This window comes from Coenobita brevimanus, chromosome 18, assembly GCF_032717465.1.
Source record: "Coenobita brevimanus isolate Jiangsu-jjx chromosome 18, ASM3271746v2, whole genome shotgun sequence".
Classification (NCBI taxonomy): Eukaryota; Metazoa; Arthropoda; class Malacostraca; order Decapoda; family Coenobitidae; genus Coenobita; species Coenobita brevimanus.
Window position 1 is genome coordinate 26343968 of NC_136971.1, and position 27302 is coordinate 26371269.

A 27302-nucleotide genomic window follows, 5' to 3' on the forward strand; every position below is an offset into this window, starting at 1 on the left:
CCAAAAAACAAGAACTCACACAATTCATCAAACAACAGAACATACACATTGCCATCTTACAAGAAACAAAACTACACAGAGCACAGAAAACACCGACATTTCATAATTTCACCACCATTCGACAAGACCAGGCTGACGGTGGTGGCGGTGGACACATCACCCTGGTACACAAATCCATCAACTTTCCAGATACCAGTGCACACACAAAGTCACTTCCCCCACATGACACCACAACAGAAATACGATCAATTAAAATACGCACTGGTAACAAATCACACATAACAATCGCTAACACATACATTCCCCCCAATCTTACCCCACAGTACCACACAGTTACTCTCCACAGATACACCACATCACTAACATACCCAACATCATCCTGGGTGGTGATTTCAACGCCAAGTCGTCGGCCTGGCATGTCAACAACCCTGACACAGACAGAGGGCTGGTTCTACAATCCCAGACAGATCATCTTTTCATACTAAACAGTCTAAACCAACATACCCATATCCCACACCAAGCCCTCTTCCTCCCAACATCTCCAGACATCACCTTCTGCTCCCCAAACCTCGCCCCCACTACATCATGGAGAGTGGTCAAAGCCCTAGGTTCTGATCACCTCCCAATCATCATCACTACCAAAACCAGAATCACCCCAGCTGGCCACAAACACACATATACTAACCATAAGAGAGCCAACTGGGAGGCCTTTGTAACTGAAACAGAACAACATTTCGAAACACTAAACAGTACACCCATCACAAACATCAACACCGCTGTGCACACTTTAAATACAATTATACAAAATGCAGACAAAAGACACATCCCTAGAGGCAAAGAAAGAGACACAACCCCAACTTCACATCAGAAATTCAAGGCCTTGTCAGACAACGGGACACACTGCGACACTCCCCAACACCCCATACACAAGACACCATACAACAAATACAAGAACTCAACACTCAGATAAACAATATAATATCAGAACAGCAAACACTAAACTGGAAAAATTATCTTCAAACACTTGGCCACAAAACAAACATCAGCAAACTCTACAAAACACCAAACAGCATGACACTTTCCAACAGCAACACCACACAATCACACGCTGCCATCACAACAACAGACACCGTATCCTCAAAAAAACAACAAGCAAACACTCTCATCAATCACTTTTCACAAGTCAGCCATCTAACCCCCCATCTGGAAGACCGACGTATCATCCGACGTAAGAGACAGTTCCCCACAGAGCCAGTCTACACACCTTTCACTTACAACCAGACGAAGCACATCATTAACAACCTCAAGCACTCATCTGCCTGTGGACCAGACAACATAAGCAACATTCACCTTAAACACCTAGGACCACAAGGCATACAAGCACTCACCAACATATCAAACTACAGCTACTCACACAACATATACCCAACATCTGGAAGCATGGCAATATCATCACTATCCCTAAACTCAACAAAGATCCCACGTTACCCTCCTCACATCGCCCCATCACACTCCTCTGCACCCCCTCTAAAGTCACTGAACGACTAGTACTATAACTAGTCACACCTCACATTCCCCTAGCCCAGTCACAACATGGCTTTAGGCCACTACACTCCACAAACACCCTTCTTACAGACCTTACGCAGAGAGTTTTCGACGGCATGAATTCAGCCAGGCCACCATACAGAACAACCCTAATCACACTAGACATTAGCAAAGCTTTTGATGTTATCCCCTGCCACAACCTCACAAACAAAATACTCAACACAAACATGCACAATAACACAAAAAGATGGCTGGCAAACTACTTAGCAGGCAGATGTGCACACGTAACATTTGCTGGTCAGTCTTCTAACATCAGAAACTTCACAAACGGCATCCCCCAGGGATCTGTTTTGTCCCCTACACTCTTTAACCTTTACATGCACGACGTACCCACACCCCACACACCACAGATACACATAGCTTCCTATGCAGATGATATAACACTTACATGTACACACCAAAACGCAAACACAGCTGCACACATCATTCAACCTTATCTCAACACACTACACGAATGGTTCACCACAAACAGGCTCAAAATAGCCCCAGCCAAATCTACAGTGACTCTTCTCACAAACTGGACAGCAGAACACAGTCACATCCCACACCTCACCATAAACAACACTCCCCTACCACACACACACACACACACACACACACACACACACACACACAAAATCCTTGGTGTAACATACAATACATCAATGTCATTTAAACAACACATCACAAACATTAAAAATAAAATAACACCAAGATTCAATGCTTTGAAGTCACTTGCCCATACAACATTCGGACACAACAAAGAAACCACCACCACAGTATACAAACAATACAAACGTTCAGTGATGAATTATGCAAGCCCTGCCTGGGCTTCTAACCTCACCAAAACACACTACAACACACTACAGACCATACAGAACAAGGCCCTAAAAATAATCACAGGCTGCACAGCTACTACACCCACAGACCACCTACAACAAGAAACCAAAGTCCTCAAAGTCAAGGATCACCTAGACATGAGAGGCACCCAGTTTTTTGCTGCAGCCTCCACAAACCCACAACATCCACTACAGTACATGGCAGCACATCCACCCACACCAAGGAACATCAAAACAACACCCAGCACACGATACCATACACAAATACTGTCATCTCTCTCCCCTCGCCCACCTCAGACCAGCTTCCAGAAGCACATCCACACTCAGATTAATCGCTGCTCCATTCAGTCACTTAAAGACAACACACAGCTGCATGCACGGCCTCCTGACATCCACCCTTCTGAATCCTATCTTCCTCGTGAGGGCAGGGTCCACCTGGCCAGGCTGAGATGTGGGCACCATCCAGCCCTCTTAAGCTACCAGAAGAGGCTGGATGATTCCGTCGCTGATGCCTGTCCAGGATGCAACACAGCACCCCATACTATTAAGCACATTATGGAAGACTGCATTGCACACAATTGCCTACGCCAACAATACAACATACACTCTTTGAGAGCTCTGTGGGAAAGCCCGGTCTCGGCCATGGCCTTCCTAAGGTACTCGGGGCTATTCGACCAGACTGCCTAGGGAACAACTACTACTACTACTACAGTGCAGGCAGTCATCCGTGGCACAGTCATCTTCAATCTGCCCTTCTTTCCTTCACGGCCTTCAGCCTTTATATCGTTTCATGGTCAGGGCAACTCTAGCATCTAATATCAGCTTTTTGTTAGCTCAAAGTGAGTCATCGGAGACTGGCCCAAATGCCAAAACAAGGCTTGAGTCAGACTTGGAATTCAGGCTGGGAACGATCCCAAGCCTACTGTAGGCTCACGGCTTATTTAAGTCGGCCTCAGGTAGTCTGACTCTGCCATATGCCAAATCGGGGCACATCTAACTTCATAAAGTCTGGCTCAAGCCGTGGGCTTGGGGAGAACCTTACATGATTTTCAATCAACCAGTGACTGCATAATCTTTTGAATATATATATATATATATATATATATATATATATATATATATATATATATATATATATATATATATATATATATATATATATATATATATATATATACATATATATATATATATATATATATATATATATATATATATATATATATATATATATATATATATATATATATATATATATATATATATATATATATCATCAGGACCTCTTTTCCCACCCTAGGACAGGGTGGGGAGTAGCAATGTCCAGACAACCCAAATTTGCCCAATCCAGTGGGCCATGCTTCCATTCACTCATTATTCAAGCCCCAGGAATCCTAGCTCTATCTGATACGCCAAAAACATTCACCACGGTTTGTAGCTTCACATAAACGTATCCGATAGAATCAATCCAGACGCTGCCACGTTTGAAAGGGGGTGCCAAATCCCTGATCATGCACTTCACCTCACAACATTCATCCAGCCAGCTCGATCTCTTGTCAATTCCCTTGCCTCACCGATTTCCAAGCCGCTCTTCCTCACACACTCATCCACCATATCTTTCCACCGTCTCCTTGACCTACCTCGCCTCCTCCCTCCTTCAAATTCGCTCAGATATACCTTTTTCACCACTCTATTGTTATTCATTCTCTCCACATGACCATACCATCTCAGTACACTGTCTTCGATTCTGGTGTCCACCGACTTCCTCACTCCACATCTTTCACGAATCACATTATTTCGTATCTTATCCACCCTCTTTACTCCACATACATTACTCAGCAGTCCCATTTCCACTTCTCTTACTCTTAACTTTTCATTTTTATGCCACACCATAGTTTCACATCCGTATGTTAAAGTTGGCATGAACGCTCCTTCATGTAAGCCTCGTACAGCTGCAACACTCAAGCCTCTGTTTCTTATTAAGGTCTTCATTGCACCATCTACTTTTCTTCCATGTGTTACTCTACTTTCAACTTCTTTTGCACATTTTCATCTCTTTTTTTATCACTGTACGAAGGTATTTGAACTCTCTCACCAATTGCAATCTTTCTCCATTCACTGTAACATCGCAGTGGGAGTCACCTTCTCTCTCAGTATCCATCATTTTACTCTTTTCTACATTTACTATCAAGGCACGACGCTCACAGACATCAGCAAAACTCTGCACTAGCTCACCAAGTTCTTGTCCGGTATTTGCAAGCAGTATAGAGAAATTATGAGATATTCCATATATATATATATATATATATATATATATATATATATATATATATATATATATATATATATATATATATATATATATATCCTAGTAGCCAACTCGGTATTGTAAATCAAATATGAATATCACTTGACATTGCCTGTAGCAGCTTTTTGCATTATCATCAAAAGATGGAATATTTATTCTAGTGAAATTTATACAAGGTCACATAACATAGCCATCTTCCTGAGAGCTAACTAGTTTGTACATATTTCAAATTCTTATGCAGGCATCATCTACTGTTTTTACTGAGGGTTGCTGATAAATTATTTATCGTTTTAAAAGAAAAATTACCCTGTAAAATTGTTACGTGGAAGGCCCACAACACTAGTCCGACTGAAGCCCACTCTGAAGCGCACTGGACGTGAGCATCGGCTCAGCCGGAAAGAGGCTCAAGCGTTCTTCCTGGATATCGATTTTTGGCGCGCGCGTCTCAAGTCTTACTTGAAATCAACTCAGTCCCAATTCCAGCTCAATCCTCGTTCTTACATTTGTGTCTAAGGGCCGTACTATAAAAACACAGAGTTTAGGCGGTCCAACGGCGACGTTCAGTCGTCAGAAGTTCCTGAGCGCTAGTCACCCTTACTATAAAAAATCTGGACCGTCAATCTTGGCGAAACGCAGTTCAGGAGTTTGAATGCCACGACAGTCGCTAGATTGGGCGAGAATGCCCTGCATGAGCACTAACAACGCGCAAATTTTAAATGTTTCTTCTGTTTAACATACCAGACACTTGGCAAACCCATACTCAGCTGTTGTTTTTATGTAGGAGTTATGTATTTATGCGCTAGAACTGGTAAAAGAAATACAGTAGAATGATGAAAAGGATGCTTTTATGAGCAAGTTATACTGTATAGGCTGAGCATGTATTATAATTTACCCTCCTTTGCCATTATTTGCAGGAAAAGGTTATTAAAGATAATATCTACATTAGAATTTATCCGAGCAAAGTGAATAAATTATTGCAGACTTCATAGACTTCCATGATATGTTTCCTGCCAGCTCAAAAGTCGTGTACTACACTGCAGTATATCCAGATATGTGCACTCTTCTCATGTAGCAGGACATCATATGTTCCTAGATTTGTATTGCAGGAAGTAAATACATAATACAAAATTATTTTTAACATGCAGGCTGCTTTGCTGCTGTACAAGCTGGTTGAATGGTGACATGCATTTCAGCACCAACACATAAGGGATGCACAAATACTCCTTCATTTTTTTTCTCAGCAATTTCTTTCCACACCTGTCATCCAGCCATAACCATTAAAACATGTTGGAAAATATAGGGTATCAGATGTGTGTAATGTTACAGTTGTTCATTCAGCTTCTATATATCTGGCTATAGTTTCTTCCCCACAGGCTTGCCACCTTCCCTGTCTTGGTAATTACAAGTAAATACCAATGTTCCTCCGCCCCACTGTGGGCCTGAGAGGGTGGGATAACTTTTACCTGGTTGTGGCCTAGTGGATTGCTGCCTGGCTCTCACCTGAGAGTCCCGGGTTCGATTCTCGGCATAGTGGTAATATATATATAGGGTGATTTTTTCCTGCGTAAAGTACTGGTTTCTCTATTCATTCTGACTTGCCGTAAATGCTTGGGATCGATTATTAAAAGCATCTACTTGCCAGAGTGCCAGGGGATTATCTCACCCTCTTCAGGCGTGTAATTCACCGGGTCGGTCAGGATCACATGATGGTCGTGATCGTCAGCTTTTACCCTCCCGGAAGGGAGCTGAGAGCTCATATAGTCCGATCTAAGGGCAAGGCTGTGACCTTCACACACACACACACACACACACACACACACACACACACGTCCCCTTGCTCAAGGGGGACAGTAACCACTCACTTCGTCAGTGAAACTTTTCGCAACCTGACCGAGGCGCGAACTCCCGTCCACCAGTTGGCAAACGAGAACGTTACCACTGCACCAGCGAGCGGTGTGTGTGTGTGTGTGTGTGTGTGTGTGTGTGTGTGTGTGTGTGTGTGTGTGTGTGTGTGGACGTTTTCTATTCATATTTGATCGTATACAGGTCATTACCTGCGAGTGATGGCTGGGACTAGGGGACTGCCCTTGGGACCCGCCATGGCGGACGTTGACGGTAGTATTTCCTCACGGCCCAGGTAAAAGTCACACCTGCCTGGTATACAGATGAAGGATGAGGAACTGTCTCCCAGCTGCACGAAGGTCCCTCAGGCAATCTGAGAATATTGAACTAAAACCTTCCTCTAGGACAATACCTACAGTAGTCGATTAATATATAAGTCCCAAATTGTTCTAGTGGGTGAACAGAAAAAGGAGGATATAAATTCTGACTGGCCTAAGATTTTAATTCAGGTTCCTCCAGCTGAGAAGTGAATGTGCAAACCAATGCAGCATCGTCAGCTTCATTTAAGAGTCTAAAACCATATACGAATGAAGGCAAAATAATACGTACTTCTCTGTGTGAAATGCTTAGCAATTTTGGAACGGCAGCGACGCCGAGGACCATAGAGATCAAGTCTCCTTCTCTCAAATGCACGACAGAAGATGACGGGAAGAATGAGCAGACGTCATGTTACTGAAGTACGAGGAGTTCCTCCCAAATATAACACTCAGGTACAGTACAAGGAAGAATGAGAAAAGAAAAGTCATCATCATCATTTATCATCAATGATGATGATAAATGATGATGATGACTGATGGTGACTGATTCTGACTGATAAGTGAGGGTGATTGATGATGACTGGTGATTGATATCTGCTGATGATTTATGATGATTGTTGATGGTTAATTACTGATGAAGACTGATGACTGGTGATGACTGATAATTGACAACTGATAATGATGAACTCTGAAATGACACAGAAAAAAAAAAAACGTACTTGTCGAGCTGAAATCCTTAGCAACAGTCCTTTTAGCAGAAACATCAAGGACCACATAGACAAAACCTCCTTTCCTCACTCTCTCCATCACACCCCCAATGTTGGATTTATCCAGTAACAGCAGCCGGTCCTCTTTGTAAAGCCTCCAGAAGTCGTGCAGAATACCTCTCTCGGCATTCTGTGCAAACATTAAGCAAAAATATTAAGGATATGATATGAGCGTGCAAGAAAGCAAGGTATGAATTATAATAAGACTAGGGAATGGACAGGGATTTTTTAAAAATTTCCATGGCCGACTGCAGACATAGGCTTTAACAATCAGTCGTTGAGGCTCAGCAATCCTTCCACGTACCATAAACCTCCGCGTGTCACCACTTCGGCACTAACACTCACCACAGTGAAAACGTGCTACGACTGTCACATACGGGACTGGTCTGTGTTTATTATGGTTGTGCAGTAAAGTTTGCTATACCGCACTTCACTGAAATCTACAAATGGAATGGCCACAAGCTTTTTCTTCATCTCCTCTATCGAGTTTGGTTCGACCTTGGTATCTCTGGGTTAGTTTACAAAATGGAGGGCCAGTATCGGTCAAAATACCTCGGGAGGAACGTTGACTAATCTTGACTGGTCATAATCAAAATTCAAAATTGTTTGCATTTTGGTGCTCGCGAAAATGAGTATCAGCACGAAAGTCAAACTATGATATCAGTGTTGGTCATGATAGCTTGACTTTTAACGTTGCAAAAACACTACTATAGTGTTAAGAGGTAGGAAAATATAACATAATGTAGTTCTGTCTATAATGACACATTTGATTTCTACAAAAAATATATAAAAGGAAGTAGGAAGAGACATATCTAAACACATTAACCTGCCATGTCCAGGTAATGTATGGGTACATTGCAACATTCTGTCACGCTCAGTCCCTCAAACGTACCCATACGTTTTACAATTGTGATGTCCATCATTTGCACATATTTCAAATTTCTCACGTGATTTTTCGTAAGTACAGTATACGTGAGACACCTTCCTCTACCTGCTGCCAGGTGGGGACAGTACCTTACCCCAATTGACCCCCCACCCCCCTGCACGCCATTGTCTCGGCAACTCACCTGTTAGCAGTGACCTGGCCAGTAAAGACATGTCGCACCATGGTACAAAATTCAGTGCAAGAGTGATTCCCCAATCGATTATGATGTGGAGAACAAAGATTACATGGCGCAAGAGGAAGAAACAAGCAGAAGTCATGAGGAGGTAACATTGCCAAGGATGGTGCAGTATGTTGATGTGTTCAGTGAGTGAAACAATGCTTATATCGCCTATATTATTGTTTGAAAACCAATATGTTCTTGTACTACATATAAATTCGTACCAAGTGAACAATTATCTACCTATTCTGAGTGGTTTGCAATAGTTACCACTACCATAGAAAATGCTGCACCCCACAGCGCAGCTCCAGAGAACACAGTACTAGGTGTTTAAAGGGTCACCTGTATAGTCCATTTCTAAGCTCAGGTGAGCACTTTTTCTGTGATTTGCCATTGTTTCTCACAAAAACTGGAGGTTTGACCCCCCCAAAAAAAAAAAAATCAAGATCTGTGGGGATTGGGAGGGGGGAAAATTGGTGAAAAATTGGTTGGGACGCAGCCGGTTAAAACAATCCACTGTACTTCTATAACATTTAGAACACGGACTTGTGTATTTCTGTATTTTCATGTCATACCAAAAGGGCCAAAGAAAAAAAAAACGACCCAACTTCTTCCTTTAACCTTTTATAGGCTTATCAATCAGTCAGAAATATATATATATATATATATATATATATATATATATATATATATATATATATATATATATTGCCAGACGCCTCAATCCCGTTTGGGGTGGCCACAAACAAATCGCCTCCAAGTCGCCCTGTCCCCCGCCATTTCACTGCCCTGCTCCCAACTCACACCCCCCTCTCTCATATACCTCTCCACCCCATCCCTCCCTCTCATCCTCTGCCTCCCCCACCCTCTTCCCCCCTCCACCTCACTCACATACACTCTCTTCGTCAGTCTTTCACCCTCCATCCTCTCCACATGGCCAAACCACCTCAGTGTGTTCCTCATAACGCTTCCTATCACACCCACATCCACACCACAACGCTCCTTTATATCCTCATTCGTCAGCCTGTCTCTCCATGTGACTCCACAGGCTCCTCTTAAATAACTCATTTCCACTGCTCTCACTCTTGACTTCTGTCCTTCCAACAACGTCAAAGCTTCACTTCCGTACGTTAGAGTTGGTATCACAATACTGTCGTGTAGTAACTTTTTCACTTCCATGCTCACTTCCCTGTTTCTTATCACTGCTTTCAAAGAACCAGCAACCTTTCTTCTCAGCTGTACCCTTTCAAGCACTTCACCCTCCAAACCTCCATCCTTACTCATCATACTACCCAAGTACTTAAAAGGAATCACATTTTCCAATTCCTCACCATCCAACCTCGCTGTACATTCACTGACTTAACCTCTCTCAAAGACCATCACTTTACTCTTCCCTACATTCACCTTTATATTCCGTTTCTTACACACTCTCCCAAACTCATCCACCAAGCCTTGCAGCTCCCCTTCGTCTTCACTCAACAACACAGTATCATCTGCAAACAACAGTACAGGGAGTTTCTAAACACTATCCTCTCTCACCAGGGCCACTCCAACATCCACTACCCCACCCTGTACCTCCTTTATTACCCCATCCACGTACAGATTGAACAACCATGGAGACATGACACATCCCTGTTTCAACCTAACTTTCAAAGAGAAAAATTCACTTAGTTCACCATCCACACGCACTGCAGTCATCGCATCATCGTACATACTCTTCACAGCATTCAACAACTTCCCATCTACTCCATATATTCTTAACACTTTCCACAATCCTTGTCTATCCACCCTGTCATATGCTTTCTCCAAATCCATCAAAGCCGCATACAACTTCTTTCCATTCTCTAGAAACTTTTCCACTAAAGATCTAAGAATGAATATCTGATCTACACAACCTCTTCCCTTCCTAAAGCCTCCCTGTTCTTCTCCAACTAATTTTTCTGTTCTTTTTCTAACTCTGTCAATAAGTATCCTACCATACACTTTTCCTATTATACTAAGAAGACAAATCCCCCTATGATTACCACATACTTCTTTTTCCGCTTTTCCTTTGTACAAGGGAATAATTATACCAGACTTCCAATCCTCCGGGACTCTACCTTCCTCCCAGGCCAATCTGCACATCTTCCACATCCATTCTACTATTATCTCTCCCCCATGCTTCAGCATTTCACAACACAGTCCATCAATTCCTGGGGCTTTCCCCGATTTAACTTTCTTCATTGCTTCCACAACTTCTATCCTACTGATTTCTTCCTGTCTTCTCACCTCCCTCCTTCTCCCCGCCATTCCCCAGCCACTTATACATGCATTACTTCCATCCTCTATGTTCAACAATTCCTTAAAGTGTTCCCTCCATCTGCTCACTTTTTCTCCCTTCTCCACTAGTAATCTACAATTTTTATCTTTCACTCCCCTGCTAACTTCACTTCCACCCTGTCTTACTCTTTTCACCTCTTTCCAGAACATTTTCTTACAGTCCCTCCACTTTACACTCAAATTCCTTCCAAATTCCTCATCCACTCTCTTCTTACTCTCTCTTACTAATCTTTTCACCTCTCTCTTTCTCTCTACATATAACTCTCTCTTCCGCCTCTCAACTTCTTCCATGCCCCTATTTCTCATCCATTCATTGTATGCTTTCTTCTTTTGTGCCACAGCCTGTCTCACCTCTTCAGTCCACCACGCTGTTCCTCGCACCCCCCTCCGTCTTCTCTTCCTTCCACACACCACATCACATGCTGCACATATTTCTTCTGTAAATATCCTACACACACCTTTCACGTCTCCCATCTGCTCGAATTCTTATTTATTGTCTGTTCACATAAGTCCAAGTAGGTCCGCTCAGATTATATGTGTTAAGTGTGGCCACTCACATCATATTAGTTATTGTCACACGTTTCTGATCATATCAGGTGTATCAAATCGACCCAGGTCAGTAAAGATCGGTTCAGGTCAGTGCTTTCAATGTGTTTGTCTAAAATCAGCCTGGTAGGAGGAATGGATATTGAGAGACATCATATCTCTTAGGACTGGGTGAAGTGTACAGAGATGAATAAGCAGGATGGACTGGGATGGTGATGACTGGCAGTCAGTGACGGAGCAAATACTTCCTGTGAATGCTGTATATGCGTTGCAGGGGACCTTATACGGATACTAGGGCAGGAATGGGTGACATTATTGGAAAAGAGTGGGTGGGATAAGCTGAGATGTTGGCCAGGTCAGTACAGTTCGTATCATCATGCCAATGTGAAAGGGATGAGAGGAGTTGACAGGGTACTTGGGAATAGACTTTTCTTAGAAGCTCGGGTTTGGAAGTCAGAAAAATAATAGGATGAATGAAAAGGAGTTGGCGGGATGTGTATAGATTGTGAGACAAGGTGAAATGAGTTCACCCAGTGAAGCTGAGCATTAGACAAAGACTGCTGTTAGCATTGGAAACAAACTGACGTTGGTGAAGCTGTTCTCTGCATAGAAAACTGATAAACTTGGTGGTAAGAAGGGTCAGGAGGGGTGAAGATGGTGGTAGATGGTGGGGCAGGGCCAGGGTTAAAAGCCCTGCAAAGCTGGGTGTGTGTGGCAAAGGTAAATTTGATATTCATCGCTTACCAGAAAAACACAAAAATCACCATAAATGCCTGGTGCTGCGACGTTCCCTCTTCCAGCATGGCAGTGAAAGAACTGTCAACAACATCCTGGAAAGACTGTATGGTCAGTGGGGTGTGTCTGACAGCCAGCAGGGACATGAGGTTGCCGGCGTAGCTTCGTGTCAGCACCAGGGTCATCAGCATCCATACTCCCAGCATCAGATTCTCACACCACCACCAGTCAGTAGTTTGTGGTATATCTTAAATAATCACCAGCAAGAATAGGGTCATCGCTATTACAAATATCATTATTATTATCTTCATCATCATTGATATAATCTATATTATCCCACCACTCACATTAACACCACTGCTAATATCATCGTCACTGAAACGTGTTGATGATTGAATTTCATGTTTTCATAGTTTGAAGTAATGATTATATATGTTTCGAATGTGGGTGTAGTGTCATGTTAATGTTTACTTAACCTGCCACGTGCCGGCTATTTTAAGCCTTATGGGTCACCCAAGTCCCGGCCATTTTTTTGACCTTTTTTTTGGCTAAAATGATAGATTTTGATGTGGAAACAACGAATTTCGCCATTAAAATGCTTGCCAAGGCTCGGAAATAGCTTTTATTGAGTCCTGCATACTTGTGTACATGTATGGCCGCTCTCTCATGCTCACCACGTACGTGAGAGAAAGCTGTTTTCTATGTAAGGTATATTCAGGTATTTATGCTGGGAAGGTATAGCAATGTTCAGTACACTTTTCTGATTACTTATTACATCAGCATCTATCACAGTTTGCATGTCTTTCTCACTGTGAATGCATTATCTTACACTTACTTGAAGATAGGTATAACCTGACTTCATTATGTACAGTCCTGGCACTTACAAAAAGGTATTTACAACTTGACTTCACTATATAGTCCTTACACTTAGAAGAAAATATTTACAACTTAAACTTACATGAAAATATTTACAAAATATCTTCACTATGTACAGCACTGGGTGAGGCACACAGGCAGAGTGAGGCATAGCTTGCGTGAGGGGGGGAGCGAGTGAGTGTATGGCCTTGACTGCCTGGGGGATGGTAGAGGAACAGTTATCTTACATCCCTGCCAATTTTTACCCGCGAATCTTAAAAAATGCGGTCACAGTGAAGTTTTCTATTTTAAAATGTTTTTAAAAGGCACTGGCACTGGCCGCGGAATTATGTCAGATCGTTTTAAAACGGCACAGGCACGCGGCTGGTTAATAATTTAATAAGTTCAATGTTAGTCGACTTAGGGTTGACTGTCACACGATACGAGCCAGTTATTCTCTATGCCCTACAGGGCAGAGTGAGAACAAGTTTCAATCATGTTCTTCGCACTAAATGGCAGAGGCATGGGTTCTTGACGTCTGCTGCTGTGAGGCAGAAAGTGCTAGGTAAATAAACCATTCGCACTAGTCACCATACCTTTGTCAAACGCCAGGCATGTTTGCTGTGTATGTGTAAAAAAACTGCACCCAGCTGGGACTGAAGTTTCATTTGTTCCCCAATGATGCTAGAAAGTGGAATTGTATGACTAAGGCGTATTTTCGGAAAGGACAAGTAAATAGCGTATTATGTATACACTATTCTAAAGAGAAGACCCTCAAGGATCATGTACTAAGGGTCACAAAAGTATCATTGCACAATATGTGAGAAACATTTGGGAACACAGAACGAAGATCACTGACATATTTGTGTCCAACCTACCACATTTTGGTAGCCTTGATGTCGGGAGGTGTCATAAATTGCCAATTAGCAGTATCGTCCTCCAAACATATAGCAAATGATATGTTAATAAAAACAGACATTGTTAATACACAATGAGACGATGGTAATGTACAGCAGTTGCTCGAATGTTTTCTATAGGCATCGGACCCCATGTGCACCGATACTTTTGTGACCTATATCACATATATATACATATATATATATATATATTTTTTATGCAAGAAAGAAGGAAGCAAAGACCGGAGCCCGCACACTGTTTCTTCCAAGATAAAACAAAAACAATAAAAAAGAGAGCCAAATTTAAGATCCATTCATTTCGAGAGGCCTGGACACACTGCGCTTTAAAGACTGGAGATCATAAGAAATAGGAAATACAGACAGAGGTAGACAGTTCCAGAGTTGACCTGTTGCATAAATGAAGAACTGGGAGTAATGGTTAACTCTTGCATTAGAGAGTTGGACAGAAAAGGGATGAGAGTTTATTGCTAGCACCTGTCGTAGAGGTGGAGGGATGCAAGCAGACACTTCAGAGGAGCAGCGACCATTGAAGTAAAGATAGAAAAGAGATAAAGATGCAACAGTGTGGCAAAGAGACAGAGGTTGAAGGGAGCCAGTAAGAGGAGGAGAGCTCATGAGGTGAAAAGCCAATTGACTCCATCCTATTGAGAAGAGCTGTATATAGGGAAACTCCCCACTCATGAGAGTTGTACTCTAAACATGGGCGAATAAAACCCGTGTATAAAGTCAACAACTGTGCGGGGGTAAAGAAGGTATGGAGTCGGCTTTACACACCTAATCTCTTGGAGGCAGATTTTACAAGAGATACAATATGATCTTTCCAAGATAAGTTCCGAGTGAATGAAACCCCAAGCACGTTCAAGGATGATGCAGGATTGAGCTGCATATTATTAAAAACTAGTGGGTATTCCAGTGGAAGATTTTGTTGGGTTGATAAGTGTAAGATCTGAGTCTTTGATGCATTAAAAACAATGTTATTTTTACCCCAGTCAGACATATGAGCCAAGTCAGACATTATGTGTGCCATAATCTCATCCCTTGTTTGTTGAAGTAACTGTTGAGATGGGCATTGCGGGAACCGAATGGAAAGGGGATGAGTGCAATCGTCAGCATACGAGTGGATAGCGTTAGATGTACAGCTTAGAAGGTCACTGACGAATAAAAGGAAGAGTTAGTGATAGGACAGAGTCCTGAGCAACACCACTGTTGATAGAGCTAGGAGAAGAACGATGGCCGTCTACAACAGTGGCTATAGAACGACCAGAAAGGAAGCTATAGATGAAGGCACAGATGGAAGGATGGAAACTGTAAGAGGGCAGTTTGGATATTAAAGATTTATGCCAGACTCAATCGAAAGCCTTTGAGATGTTAAGTGCGATGGCAAAGCTTTCCCCAAAGTCCCGAAAGGAGGATGACCAGGAGTCTGAAATGTAGGTAAGAAGATCACCAGTGGAGCGTCCCTGATGTAACCCATACTGAAAATCAGAAAGAAGGTTGTGATAGGAAAGATGCTTTAAATTTTTTCTATTAAGAATTGACTCAAAAACTTTTGAGATACAGGATGTTAAAGCAATTGGACAATAGTTAGAGGGTTGGGAATGGTCACTCTTCTTTGGGACTGGCTGAATGAGAGCAAACTTCTAGCACGAAGGAAAGGTAAGGTTGAAAGACAAAGGCAAAAGAGTTTACCTAGGTGTAAGCACTGAAGCACAGTTCTTGAGGGCAACAGAAGGGACTCCATCAGGCCCATATGTATTGTTAGTATTGAGGCCAGTGATGGCAGAAAATACATCAGCTAAAGAAATTTTAATGTCAGCCTTGAGAAAGTCAGAGGGGGAGAAGTGATGGAGGAACAGCACCGCAATCATCTAAGGTGGAATTGGAGGATAAAGTCTGAACGAAGATATCTGCTTTATCAGTAGAAGAAATAGCTACAAAGCCATCAGAACAGAAAAGAGGAAGGAAGGATGATGAGGTTAAGTTGTTAGAAAGGTTTCTTGCAAGATGCCAGAAGAAGCGGAAAGAATTCGAGTTGGAGAGTTGTGAGCATTTAGTACTGATGAAATTATTTTTATCAGAGTGAAGAACAGACTTAGCACGATTCCGGGCAGAAACATAAACAAGATCTGATGCAGGGGTGGGTTGGCTCTGGTTCTTTTTATAGGCCCTCTCCTTGTTGTGAACAGCATTAGAACAAGCGTGATTAAACGAAGACTTTCTTGCATTAGTCAAAGGATATGAGAAGGGAATGCTTGCTTCCATGCCTGAGAGAATAACCTCCGTAATGAGCAAGGCACACCCAGATGGCTCCTGTCCATGGAAGCAATAATCATTCCATGGAAAATCAAAAGAAATACTGCCTGAGGGCCTCCCAATCTGCAGCTCCAAGGTGCCACTGTTGACGATTCTTTGGAGGGTCCACAGGCCGTACCAGAGTGATAGGACAGGTTAAGGTGATAAGTTTGTGGTCGGAGGAGCCCAACTGAGAGTAAAGATTAACAGTGTAGGCAGAAGGATTATTTGTAAGGAGGAGATCAAGCTTGGAGCTCTCTCCAAGGCGGTCAGGGATACGTGTTGGGTTCTGTACAAGCTGCTCTAGGTCATTAAGGATAGACAAGATGTAGGCTTGTTCACCAGGTGGATCAGTGAAAGGATAGGAGAGCCAAAGGTGGTGGTGAACATTGAAATCTCCTAGAATGGATATTTCAGAGAAAGCAGAAATGGATAGAATGTGTTCCATCGTAGAAGTAGGATAGTCGAAGAATTTATTATAGTCAGTAGCATTAGGAGATAAGTAAACAGCACAGCTACATTTAGTCAGAGAATGACAAGAAAGTTGAAGCCAGAGAGTAGAGGATTCAGAAGAATAAAATTCAGGAACACAAGAGCAAGATAACTCGTTGCATAAATACACACAACAGCCACTATTGGTGTTGAAATGAATATAGAGAAAGTAGGAGGATACAGAAAAGGGTTTGCTTTCAGTTGCCTCAGACAGCTAAGTCTCTGTCAAGAAGAGAAGGTCAGGTTTAGAGGGGAGAGGTGGTATTCGACAGAGAGAAAGTTAGGGGAAAGGCCGCAAGAACTGAAGAAATGAGGAAGTGAGTGAGACATGAATGCAATACCACATGAACACGTGATGACAAATATGTTGTGGTAACCTCCTGGAAAGTAAAAGGCAGAGGAGCACAAAGCTTTCGTCTGTATTTAAAGACATCTTCAGGGTGAACGAGTGTAAAGAGGCAAGAAGGCAGAATATAATCAGTACACTGTAGGACCAATATCCTCAAGAAAGTTGCCAAACACCTAATCCATGGGTGTGATGTCAGACTTGACCAACTCTCTTGAGCATGTTGGTCCTACTATATATATATATATATATATATATATATATATATATATATATATATATATATATATATATATATATATATATATATATATATATATATATATATATATATTATATATATATAGATGAAAGATAGATAGACAGATATAGATAGATAGACAGATATAGGGAGAGAGAGAGAGAGAGAGAGAGAGAGAGAGATGAGGGCCTCACTTCCATAACGTTGTAGGAGCCGCCAAAAAAAAAAAAAAAAAAGAATAGCAGTCAATTTTTCGTGTGTTGCTCCGGGACTAATATACGTATCTGTCTAGATATTATTAGATTTTTTGCCTCTTTCCTTGTCAGCTCTTGCTCAGATCTACCTGTGGGAAGTTAGTGCTACATTATGGAACTGGGGCCATTATATGTATATGTATATCTATCTATCTATCTAGCTATATCTATGTCTATATCTATCTACTGTATCTAGCTATATCTATGTCTATATCTATCTATCTAGCTATATCTATGTGTATATCTATCTATCTATATCTGTCTATATCTATCTATCACTGTCTCTATCTATCTATCTATATATCTATCTATCTATCTATATACCTAGGCTGCTTCCCCCAAGGAAATGGAGGTAGCCGAGAGAGGACGACAAGCTTCCAATATACTCATCTACTCAAACACATTCTTTCGCATCTTAGCCCCAAAGGGAAGAAGGGACAGATCCTCAACTGCGCAATGCAGTCAGTGACAACCACAGCAGAGCTGGTTTACCCCTGCCACATCATAATAGACCCATCCCCTTACCCGCACCTGACCTGATCAGCTGATCAGACCAAATGAGGGAGAATATCCCCTCTGGGCTGCGTCTTCATTTATTCATTCACATTTTCCCTCCATTTATTTCTGTCATGCACAGCCACTCGTCCGTGCTCAACAGACATCTCTCTCGCATCCAACGCTCTCTTCACACTGTCCATCCATCCTATTCGTGCTCTTCCTCTCAGCCTTACACCTCTACCATCAGATCTAGTTATCTTTTTCACCAATCACTCATTATCTATTCTCTCCATATGCCAAAACCATCGCAACACCCTCTGCTCAACTCGATCAGCCATCTCCCGAACAACTTCAGTTCTCCTTCGCACTTCATCATTTCGCACTCGATTGATACGCATCACTCCGCACATACTCCTCAGACACCTCATCTCCATTACATTCAAACTTTTCCTCCCTGCTACAAGGTTAACGGTATCTCTCATAATCTGTTAGAAGAAAAATGAAACAAAATCTTGCCCAAGCTCCCAAAATATATCTATGTCAATGTTTTTCCGACATTGGCCAAGCCAGAGCAAGTAGGAAAGCCTTAGTAAGTAGTCCAGTGGCCTCCTGCCTTAAAAACCTTTTATAGTCTTCGCGGTACCAGGGCAACAGTGTTGTTGATGGTTCGCTGGTTTCGTCTGAACACCTCCTACTCGTCCTTGGCATGCTGGAGGAGGCGGGCTCGAGTCATCTCGTTCTCTGGCTTCCATGCGTTGACAGTCTGGGCCCACACAATCCCCATGGCTCTGCACTAATATTTGATCTGTCACGTCAGTATATTTCTCTCACGAGGTGGCCCTTGATATCACCACATATCTAAAGCTTGTTATCAGACGCCACTATACAAGGCGTAATGCATCATTATATACCGAATATTACTCTTTTATATCATGCCCAGAAGGAAAGAAAGTACACAGATTATGTGGTCACAACTTCACCTTTCAATCTCCCTCCTCTACCTGCCCTCCCTCCCCTCTCTCACTCCACCCCAGCACAATCACTCGTCCCCCCCACCCACCTTCCCTTCTCTCTCTAGCCCCTACCTCTCAGCCCCTCTTACTCCAATGTGTCTTGCCGCACATAAAGGAGCCAGTCTGAGGCACGGGGTACAGGAGGATAGGTGATTTTTTATGGCCACGACTGTAAAGTCAAAGATAAAAGTCGTGTCCTTGGTTTCTCCGAAGATCAAGTGTAATAAGTGAAACATTATGAGAACTCTACCACGGTTACATATTAGTGGCTGACTAGCCTGACTTCCTCAAGCATCGATTCTGCTGCTGATTACATGATGGTATAAATGAATCCAGGGAATTACGAAGCCATAACATCGATTCACGAAAATTACTCCTCCCGAGGGACGAAATGTGAACCATATTCCTTCAGGTGATGATTGCTTGGCCGTTACATATTACATCTTACCATAAAACGTCAAGCAGACCGAGTATATATCTTTGGATGGAGTAAGAAAGCAACATGTATCCACTTCCAACGGAGATCAGCGGTGGCATGATCTATTTTTATTTAGGGGAAGATAATCCAGAATATATTGTGCAAAGATTCGGTGTAAAGATAATTGCAGAAAGTTAGAATAGGCGATTTCGGGAGGAGGGCAAAAGGGAGAAAGGTCATTGTTCTGGTCGCCTTCGTGTTATCACATCGGTATAGGACCAGGAAATAACCACTGTGATGGAAGGCAGCACGTGCAAGCAGTCCGTACGCCTCAAGAGACGAATTTCATCTAGAATAACGTACACAAGTATTTGTACGTATTGCAGCTTTCGGTCTTCTGGGTTATGAGTTCGAAATCCAGCCTGTGGGGTTCATATCACTTCATATAACAATACATTCGATTATCATTATACAGCAACTGTATACCCTGGGGAAGAGGGGATAGAATACATCCCCCGTATTCCCTGCTTGTCGTAAGAGGTGACTAAAAGGGACACTTTTATCTACATTCTTTTTGCTGTGTCTTTCCCTTGTACTTTGTCTGTCCAAACCCTCTGCATTTTTCTTTCATTTAGTTAATTTCCTCTTTCCACTGTCTGGTTCCTGCGAGTCACTGGCATTTGGGTCTAGGGTAAAATATTTTTCTCCCTAAGAAATCTTGATTAACTCTGGTTATGATGCAATGCCCTCAGTTCCGTGCAGCCCTTAAGTGGGCAGGAGGTGCTAAGAATCCCACGGTGTAGGAATAAGTTTATACATCCAAAAAGAACCTTCAGAATAGGAAATTGGAATGTTCGAACTCAGTCAGGCTGGTAAAATGGAAGAACTTATTTCAGTGTTCAAGGAATACAATATAGATATTTGTGCTCTTACAGAAACGAGGTTGCTTGGTGATGATAAAATGAATTTGGAAGATTGTATTACTTTGTTGGTTTCTGGTAGGAGTGATGGAAATCATTACCAAGGAGTAGGCTTACTGTTGAGTAGAGATGCTTGCAAGGCACTGTGTGAGTTTGAGCCAATTAATGAGCGCTTGATTTATGCACGTTTAAAATCTGACCATGGTAATATCAGTATGGTAGTAGGGTATGCCCCAACAAATGAGGCTGCTGATGAAATGAAGGATGACTTGAATGAGAAGCTGCAGAACGTGGTGAATAGAGTTGCAAGACATGATGTGTTAGTTTGCATTGGTGATTTTAATGTTTGTTGGTAGTAGTAGGGATGGTTTTGAAGATTGTATGGGTAAGGAGGGTGTTGGTATAACAAACAAAAAGGTGGTGCGATTTGGAAGCTTTTGTTTGGCAAATGACCTTACGATTGGTGGAACTATCTTTGAGCAAAGAGAAATACATAAGACTACTTGGATTTCACCATGTGGTAAATACTGTAACCAGATTGACCACACTGCAATTAGCAGAAGGCATAGGAGACATATGCAAAATGTTTGCGTAAGGAGGGGGCGGATATAAGTGCTCATCAACTTGTTGTGCCAAAGATTAAAATAAAACTTAAGAGAAACGTTAATGGTAATTGTACTGGAGGTAATGAATATGATTTTGATGAGCTGAGAAGTGATGAGAACACGAAGGAAAAGTTTCGGTGGGAATGTAGGAATAGGTTTCTAGTCCTGCAGACTTTGATGGAATCTGAAGACAATGATATTAATTAAATGTGGAGAGAGGTAAAAGAGGTTTTGCATGAGAGTGCTAAGATTACTCTTAAGAAAAAGGGAAAAGCAAGGAGGAAAAAGTAGATGTCAGATGAAACATGGAATGCAATTAAGAAAAGGAAAGAGGCGAAGTTAAGAAGTGAAGAACAACATGTTGATGGCCAGGTAGTTGAAGTACTTAGAGCAAAATACTGGAGTTCACATTCTGATGTAAAAAGACTCATTACACGTAATTAGAGCAGGCTATATGATGAAAAGGCAAAAAAATTGACGGTCAGAACACAGCAGCAGCGTATCAGGCCAAAAAAGAGTTAACTGGGACTGAAAAGAGCAGGAAGGAAATACCTGTATGAGATAGAAATGGTAATTTGATGACTAAAGATCTGGATATAAAAGGAAGGTGCAAGTAGCATTTTAAATCTCTTCTGAATAGACCACTCCCAGCTGGAGAGGACATTTTGCCAGCCGAAAGTGATTTCCAGACAGAAACAGGGGATATAACCTTGGAAAAGATAGCAAAATCTATAACGGAATTAAAGAATTTTAAGGCCCCAGGAGAGGATTCAATATTTCCTGAAATGCTTAAGGTGGAAAATGAGTTGATGAATGTACTTTTGAAACTTTTTAATGTGGCTGAGGATAATGATGGAATTCCAGAAGAGTGGGAAAATGGAGTGATTATAAAAACACCAAAAAGGGGAGATTTATGTGTATTTGGAAATTGGAAAGGGATAACTTTGACACCTGTAGTTGCAAAAGTCTTTTCCAAAATCTTGTTGGACAGAAAAAAGCCAGTAATTGATACAATTTTAAGAGAAGAACAAGCGGAATTTAGAAAGGGTCGAGGGTGTAATGATCAGATTTTTATTGTAAGGCATCTATTGCAACAAGCTAATGAGATGAAAATGCCACTTAACATGTGTTTTGTGGATTTTGAAAAGGCGTTTGATAGTGTTTCACGTGGAACTATGTTGAAAATTATGAGATTCTATGGTATACCAGAAAAGTTTGAAAATATTATTAGACGCCTGCATAAAGGTACTTTTTGTAATGTAATGGTGGGTTGTTCTTTGAGTGATCGATTTGAAGTTAGGTCAGGGGTGATTCAAGGAGGAGTTCTTTCGCCTTTGCTGTTTGTTTTTGTTATGGATTGTTATGAGAAAGGTTGTAAGGAGAACAGGTGCAGGAATTACTGGAAAGAAAATAAGAGGCTGATGGATTTGGACTATGCTGATGATATTGTACTGATTTGCGGAAGTATGTACGAGATGCAGAGGGTGCTTGATTGTCTGGTGGAGGAAGGACAAAAAGTGGGATTGATAATAAAGTGTGGAAAGACCGAAATTATTAATTTGGACGTGGAGAACCAAATCGATTGTGTAATTGTGAATAATGTGGTGAAGAATGCAGAAAATTTTAAACATCTGGGAACGATTGTATCATATAATGGATCACTAAATAATGATATTGAGGATAGAATTAGACTGGCTTGGCGAGCTGTTGGAATGTTGAAATCTGTTTGGAATAATAATATGCTTCTGGTACATACTAAGGTAAAAGTTTGCAAGTCCATGGGTAGACCAGATTTAATTTATGGCCATGAGGCATGGTACAGTACAATTGCAACAGATCAGAAAGTATTAGGATCTGAGGATAAAACACTGAAAAGGATTCTTGGGGTAAAGTAGCAAGATAGGGTTACAAATGAAAGAGTAAGGGATATTACGAGAGTGGAACTATACGTGAGACTGTCTCGCTGGAAATGGCTGGGGCACATATATAGAAAAGAAGGCAGTTTATTACAGGATGTGCCAGAGTGGACTGTTAGATGAAGAAGAGGTGGAGGTAGGCCGAGGGAAACCTGGCTGAGGACAATGAAAAGCGAACAGGAAAGGAGTGTTGGTGGGATCTGAAGGAGATGGCAAGAGACAAATATTGGTGGAGAGAGTTGATCGCGGCCCTATGCATCCCGTGGGGTGCCAAAGAAAATGATTGATTAATTGATTGATTGTATACTGACAAATAATGACAATCACAATCCATAATTATCAATTTAAGCCTGATAGAAGTTAAATGAAAAATGGAGAAGCGATTTAAGGAGAGATCTTTAGCTTATTGATTTCCTGCTGACATGGCATTAAAAAGGAGAACACAAGGGAAACGGTGCATGCAGTATATACCTAATGAAAGTATCAGTCGGAAAAATGCAGTACATAGATCTGTTTTGCCTCCCAATCTGCAGCTCCAAGGTGCCACTGTTGACGATTCTTTGGAGGGTCCACAGGCCGTACCAGAGTGATAGGACAGGTTAAGGTGATAAGTTTGTGGTCGGAGGAGCCCAACTGAGAGTAAAGATTAACAGTGTAGGCAGAAGGATTATTTGTAAGGAGGAGATCAAGCTTGGAGCTCTCTCCAAGGCGGTCAGGGATACGTGTAGGGTTCTGTACAAGCTGCTCTAGGTCATTAAGGATAGACAAGATGTAGGCTTGTTCACCAGGTGGATCAGTGAAAGGATAGGAGAGCCAAAGGTGGTGGTGAACATTGAAATCTCCTAGAATGGATATTTCAGAGAAAGCAGAAATGGATAGAATGTGTTCCATCGTAGAAGTAGGATAGTCGAAGAATTTATTATAGTCAGTAGCATTAGGAGATAAGTAAACAGCACAGCTACATTTAGTCAGAGAATGACAAGAAAGTTGAAGCCAGAGAGTAGAGGATTCAGAAGAATAAAATTCAGGAACACAAGAGCAAGATAACTCGTTGCATACATACACACAACAGCCACTATTGGTGTTGAAATGAATATAGAGAAAGTAGGAGGATACAGAAAAGGGTTTGCTTTCAGTTGCCTCAGACAGCTAAGTCTCTGTCAAGAAGAGAAGGTCAGGTTTAGAGGGGGAGAGGTGGTATTCGACAGAGAGAAAGTTAGGGGAAAGGCCGCAAGAACTGAAGAAATGAGGAAGTGAGTGAGACATGAATGCAATACCACATGAACACGTGATGACAAATATGTTGTGGTAACCTCCTGGAAAGTAAAAGGCAGAGGAGCACAAAGCTTTCGTCTGTATTTAAAGACATCTTCAGGGTGAACGAGTGTAAAGAGGCAAGAAGGCAGAATATAATCAGTACACTGTAGGACCAATATCCTCAAGAAAGTTGCCAAACACCTAATCCATGGGTGTGATGTCAGACTTGACCAACTCTCTTGAGGATGTTGGTCCTACTATATATATATATATATATATATATATATATATATATATATATATATATATATATATATATACCTAGGCTGCTTCCCCCAAGGAAAGGGAGGTAGCCGAGACAGGACGACACACTCTCCATTTACTCATCCATTTAAACACAATCATTCACATCTTAGCCCCAAAGGGGAGAACGGACAGATCCTCACCGCACCACACCGCACAAGGGTCAACTGCGCAATGCAATCAGTGACATCCGCAGCAGGGCTCGACAGCAGAACTGGTTTACCCCTGCCACATCATAACATACCCATCCCCTTACCCGCACCTGACCTGACTAGCTGATCAGACCAAATGCGGGAGAATATCCCCTCAGGGCTGCGTCATCATTTATTTATTCACAATTTCTCTCCATTTATTTCTGTCACGCACTGCCACTCTTCCTTTCTCAACAGACATCCCTCTCGCATCCAGCGCTCTCTTCACACTATCCATCCATCCTATTCGTGGTCTTCCTCTCAGCCTTACACCTCTCACATCAGATCTAGTTATCTTTTTCACCAATCGCTCATTATCCATTCTCTCCATATGCCCAAACCATTGCAACACCCTCTGCTCAACTCTACCAGCCATCTCCTGAACAACTCCAGTTCTCCTTCGCACTTCATCGTTTCGCACCCGATCCATACGCGTCACTCCACACATACTCCTCAGACACCTCATCTCTGTTACATTCAAACTTTTCCTCTCTGCTACACCCATATTCCATGTTTCAGCCCCATATAATGCAGTCGGTACCACAACACCCTCATACAGCCTTCTCTTTACTTCCATTCTAAGCGAACGACATTTAAACACTTTTTTCATTCCTCCCAGCACCTTTCCTACTTCATTTATTCTAAACTTCACTTCTGCATCTATTCTTCCATCCACAGCAACATGTGACCCTTGATATTTAAAACAATCTACCTCCTCAAGCAACTCACGATTCAAAACTATATTCATCCCCCTACCATCTATCAACCTCGTACACTTCATCACTTTACTCTTATTCTCATTTACTTTCAAATTCCTCCTTTCACACACCCTTCCAAACTCCTCTACCAACTGTCTCAATCTCTCCTCTGAATCGGTCACCAGTGCAGTATCATCTGCAAACAGCAGGTGCTTCAGATTCCAATCTCCACCATCAACATTTACCAGACTCAGACCACCTAAAACTCTTGCATTCACCTCCCTTACAACACCATCCATGTAAATATTAAACAACCAAGGCGACATCACACATCCCTGTCGCAGCCCCACTCTCCCGGGAAACCAATCACTCACAGCATTTCCCACTCTTACACATGCTCTACTATTTACATAAAAACTTTTCACCCCTTTTAGTAACCTACCATCAAGTCCATACAATCTTAAAACAGTCCACAAAGCCTCCCTATCAATTCATCATACGCTTTCTCTAAATCCATAAATGCCCAAAACACATCCTTGCCTTTCGCTAAATACTTTTCACACGCTTGTCTCACAGCAAACACCTGATCAACGCATCCCCTCCCTCTCCTAAAGCCACACTGCTCATCACTAATCACTCCCTCTGTACCCTCTCTAACTCTCATAATTAACACTCTACCATACACCTTACCTACAACACTCAACAGACTTATACCCCTAAAGCTAGTACATTCATACTTATCACCCTTGCCTTTATACAACGGGACCACACAAGCACTTGCCCAGTCAATTGGCACCATACCTTTCTCAAAGCACACATTCAACAATCTTACTAACCAGTCAACAATAGTCACTCCACCACCCTTCAGACATTCCACAGCACACCCATCCATACCTGCATATATATATATATATATATATATATATATATATATATATATATATATATATATATAGATGAAAGATAGATAGCTAGATATAGATAGATAGACAGATATAGGGAGAGAGAGAGAGAGAGAGAGAGAGAGAGAGAGAGAGATGAGGGCCTCACTTCCATAACGTTGTAGGAGCCGCCAAAAAAAAAAAAAAAAAAAAGGAGAATAGCAGTCAATTTTTCGTGTGTTGCTCCGGGACTAATATACGTATCTGTCTAGATATTATTGGATTTTTTACCACTTTCCTTGTCAGCTCTTGCTCAGATCTACCTGTGGGAAGTTAGTGCTACATTATGGAACTGGGGCCATTATATGTTTATCTATATCTATCTATCTATCTAGCTATATCTATGTCTATATCTATCTATCTAGCTATATCTATGTCTATATCTATCTATCTAGCTATATCTATGTGTATATCTATCTATCTATATCTGTCTATATCTATCTATCACTGTCTCTATCTATCTATCTATATATCTATCTATCTATCTATATACCTAGGCTGCTTCCCCCAAGGAAATGGAGGTAGCCGAGAGAGGACGACAAGCTTCCAATATACTCATCTACTCAAACACATTCTTTCGCATCTTAGCCCCAAAGGGAAGAAGGGACAGATCCTCAACTGCGCAATGCAGTCAGTGACAACCACAGCAGAGCTGGTTTACCCCTGCCACATCATAATAGACCCATCCCCTTACCCGCACCTGACCTGATCAGCTGATCAGACCAAATGAGGGAGAATATCCCCTCTGGGCTGCGTCTTCATTTATTCATTCACATTTTCCCTCC

General features: G+C 41.8%; 1 protein-coding gene across 1 annotated transcript in view; it reads right to left on the reverse strand.

The window, feature by feature from the left end:
• Window positions 1–27302, reverse strand: part of LOC145391436 (uncharacterized) — a 192425-nt gene that overhangs the window by 100579 nt on the left and 64544 nt on the right. The window contains exons 9-11 of the mRNA XM_080266049.1: window positions 12390–12607; window positions 7610–7787; window positions 6786–6885 (exon numbers count right to left, since the gene is read on the reverse strand). Of these exons, the coding sequence (XP_080122175.1) occupies window positions 6786–6885; window positions 7610–7787; window positions 12390–12607 (496 nt within the window). The remainder of the gene's footprint in view (window positions 1–6785; window positions 6886–7609; window positions 7788–12389; window positions 12608–27302) is intronic.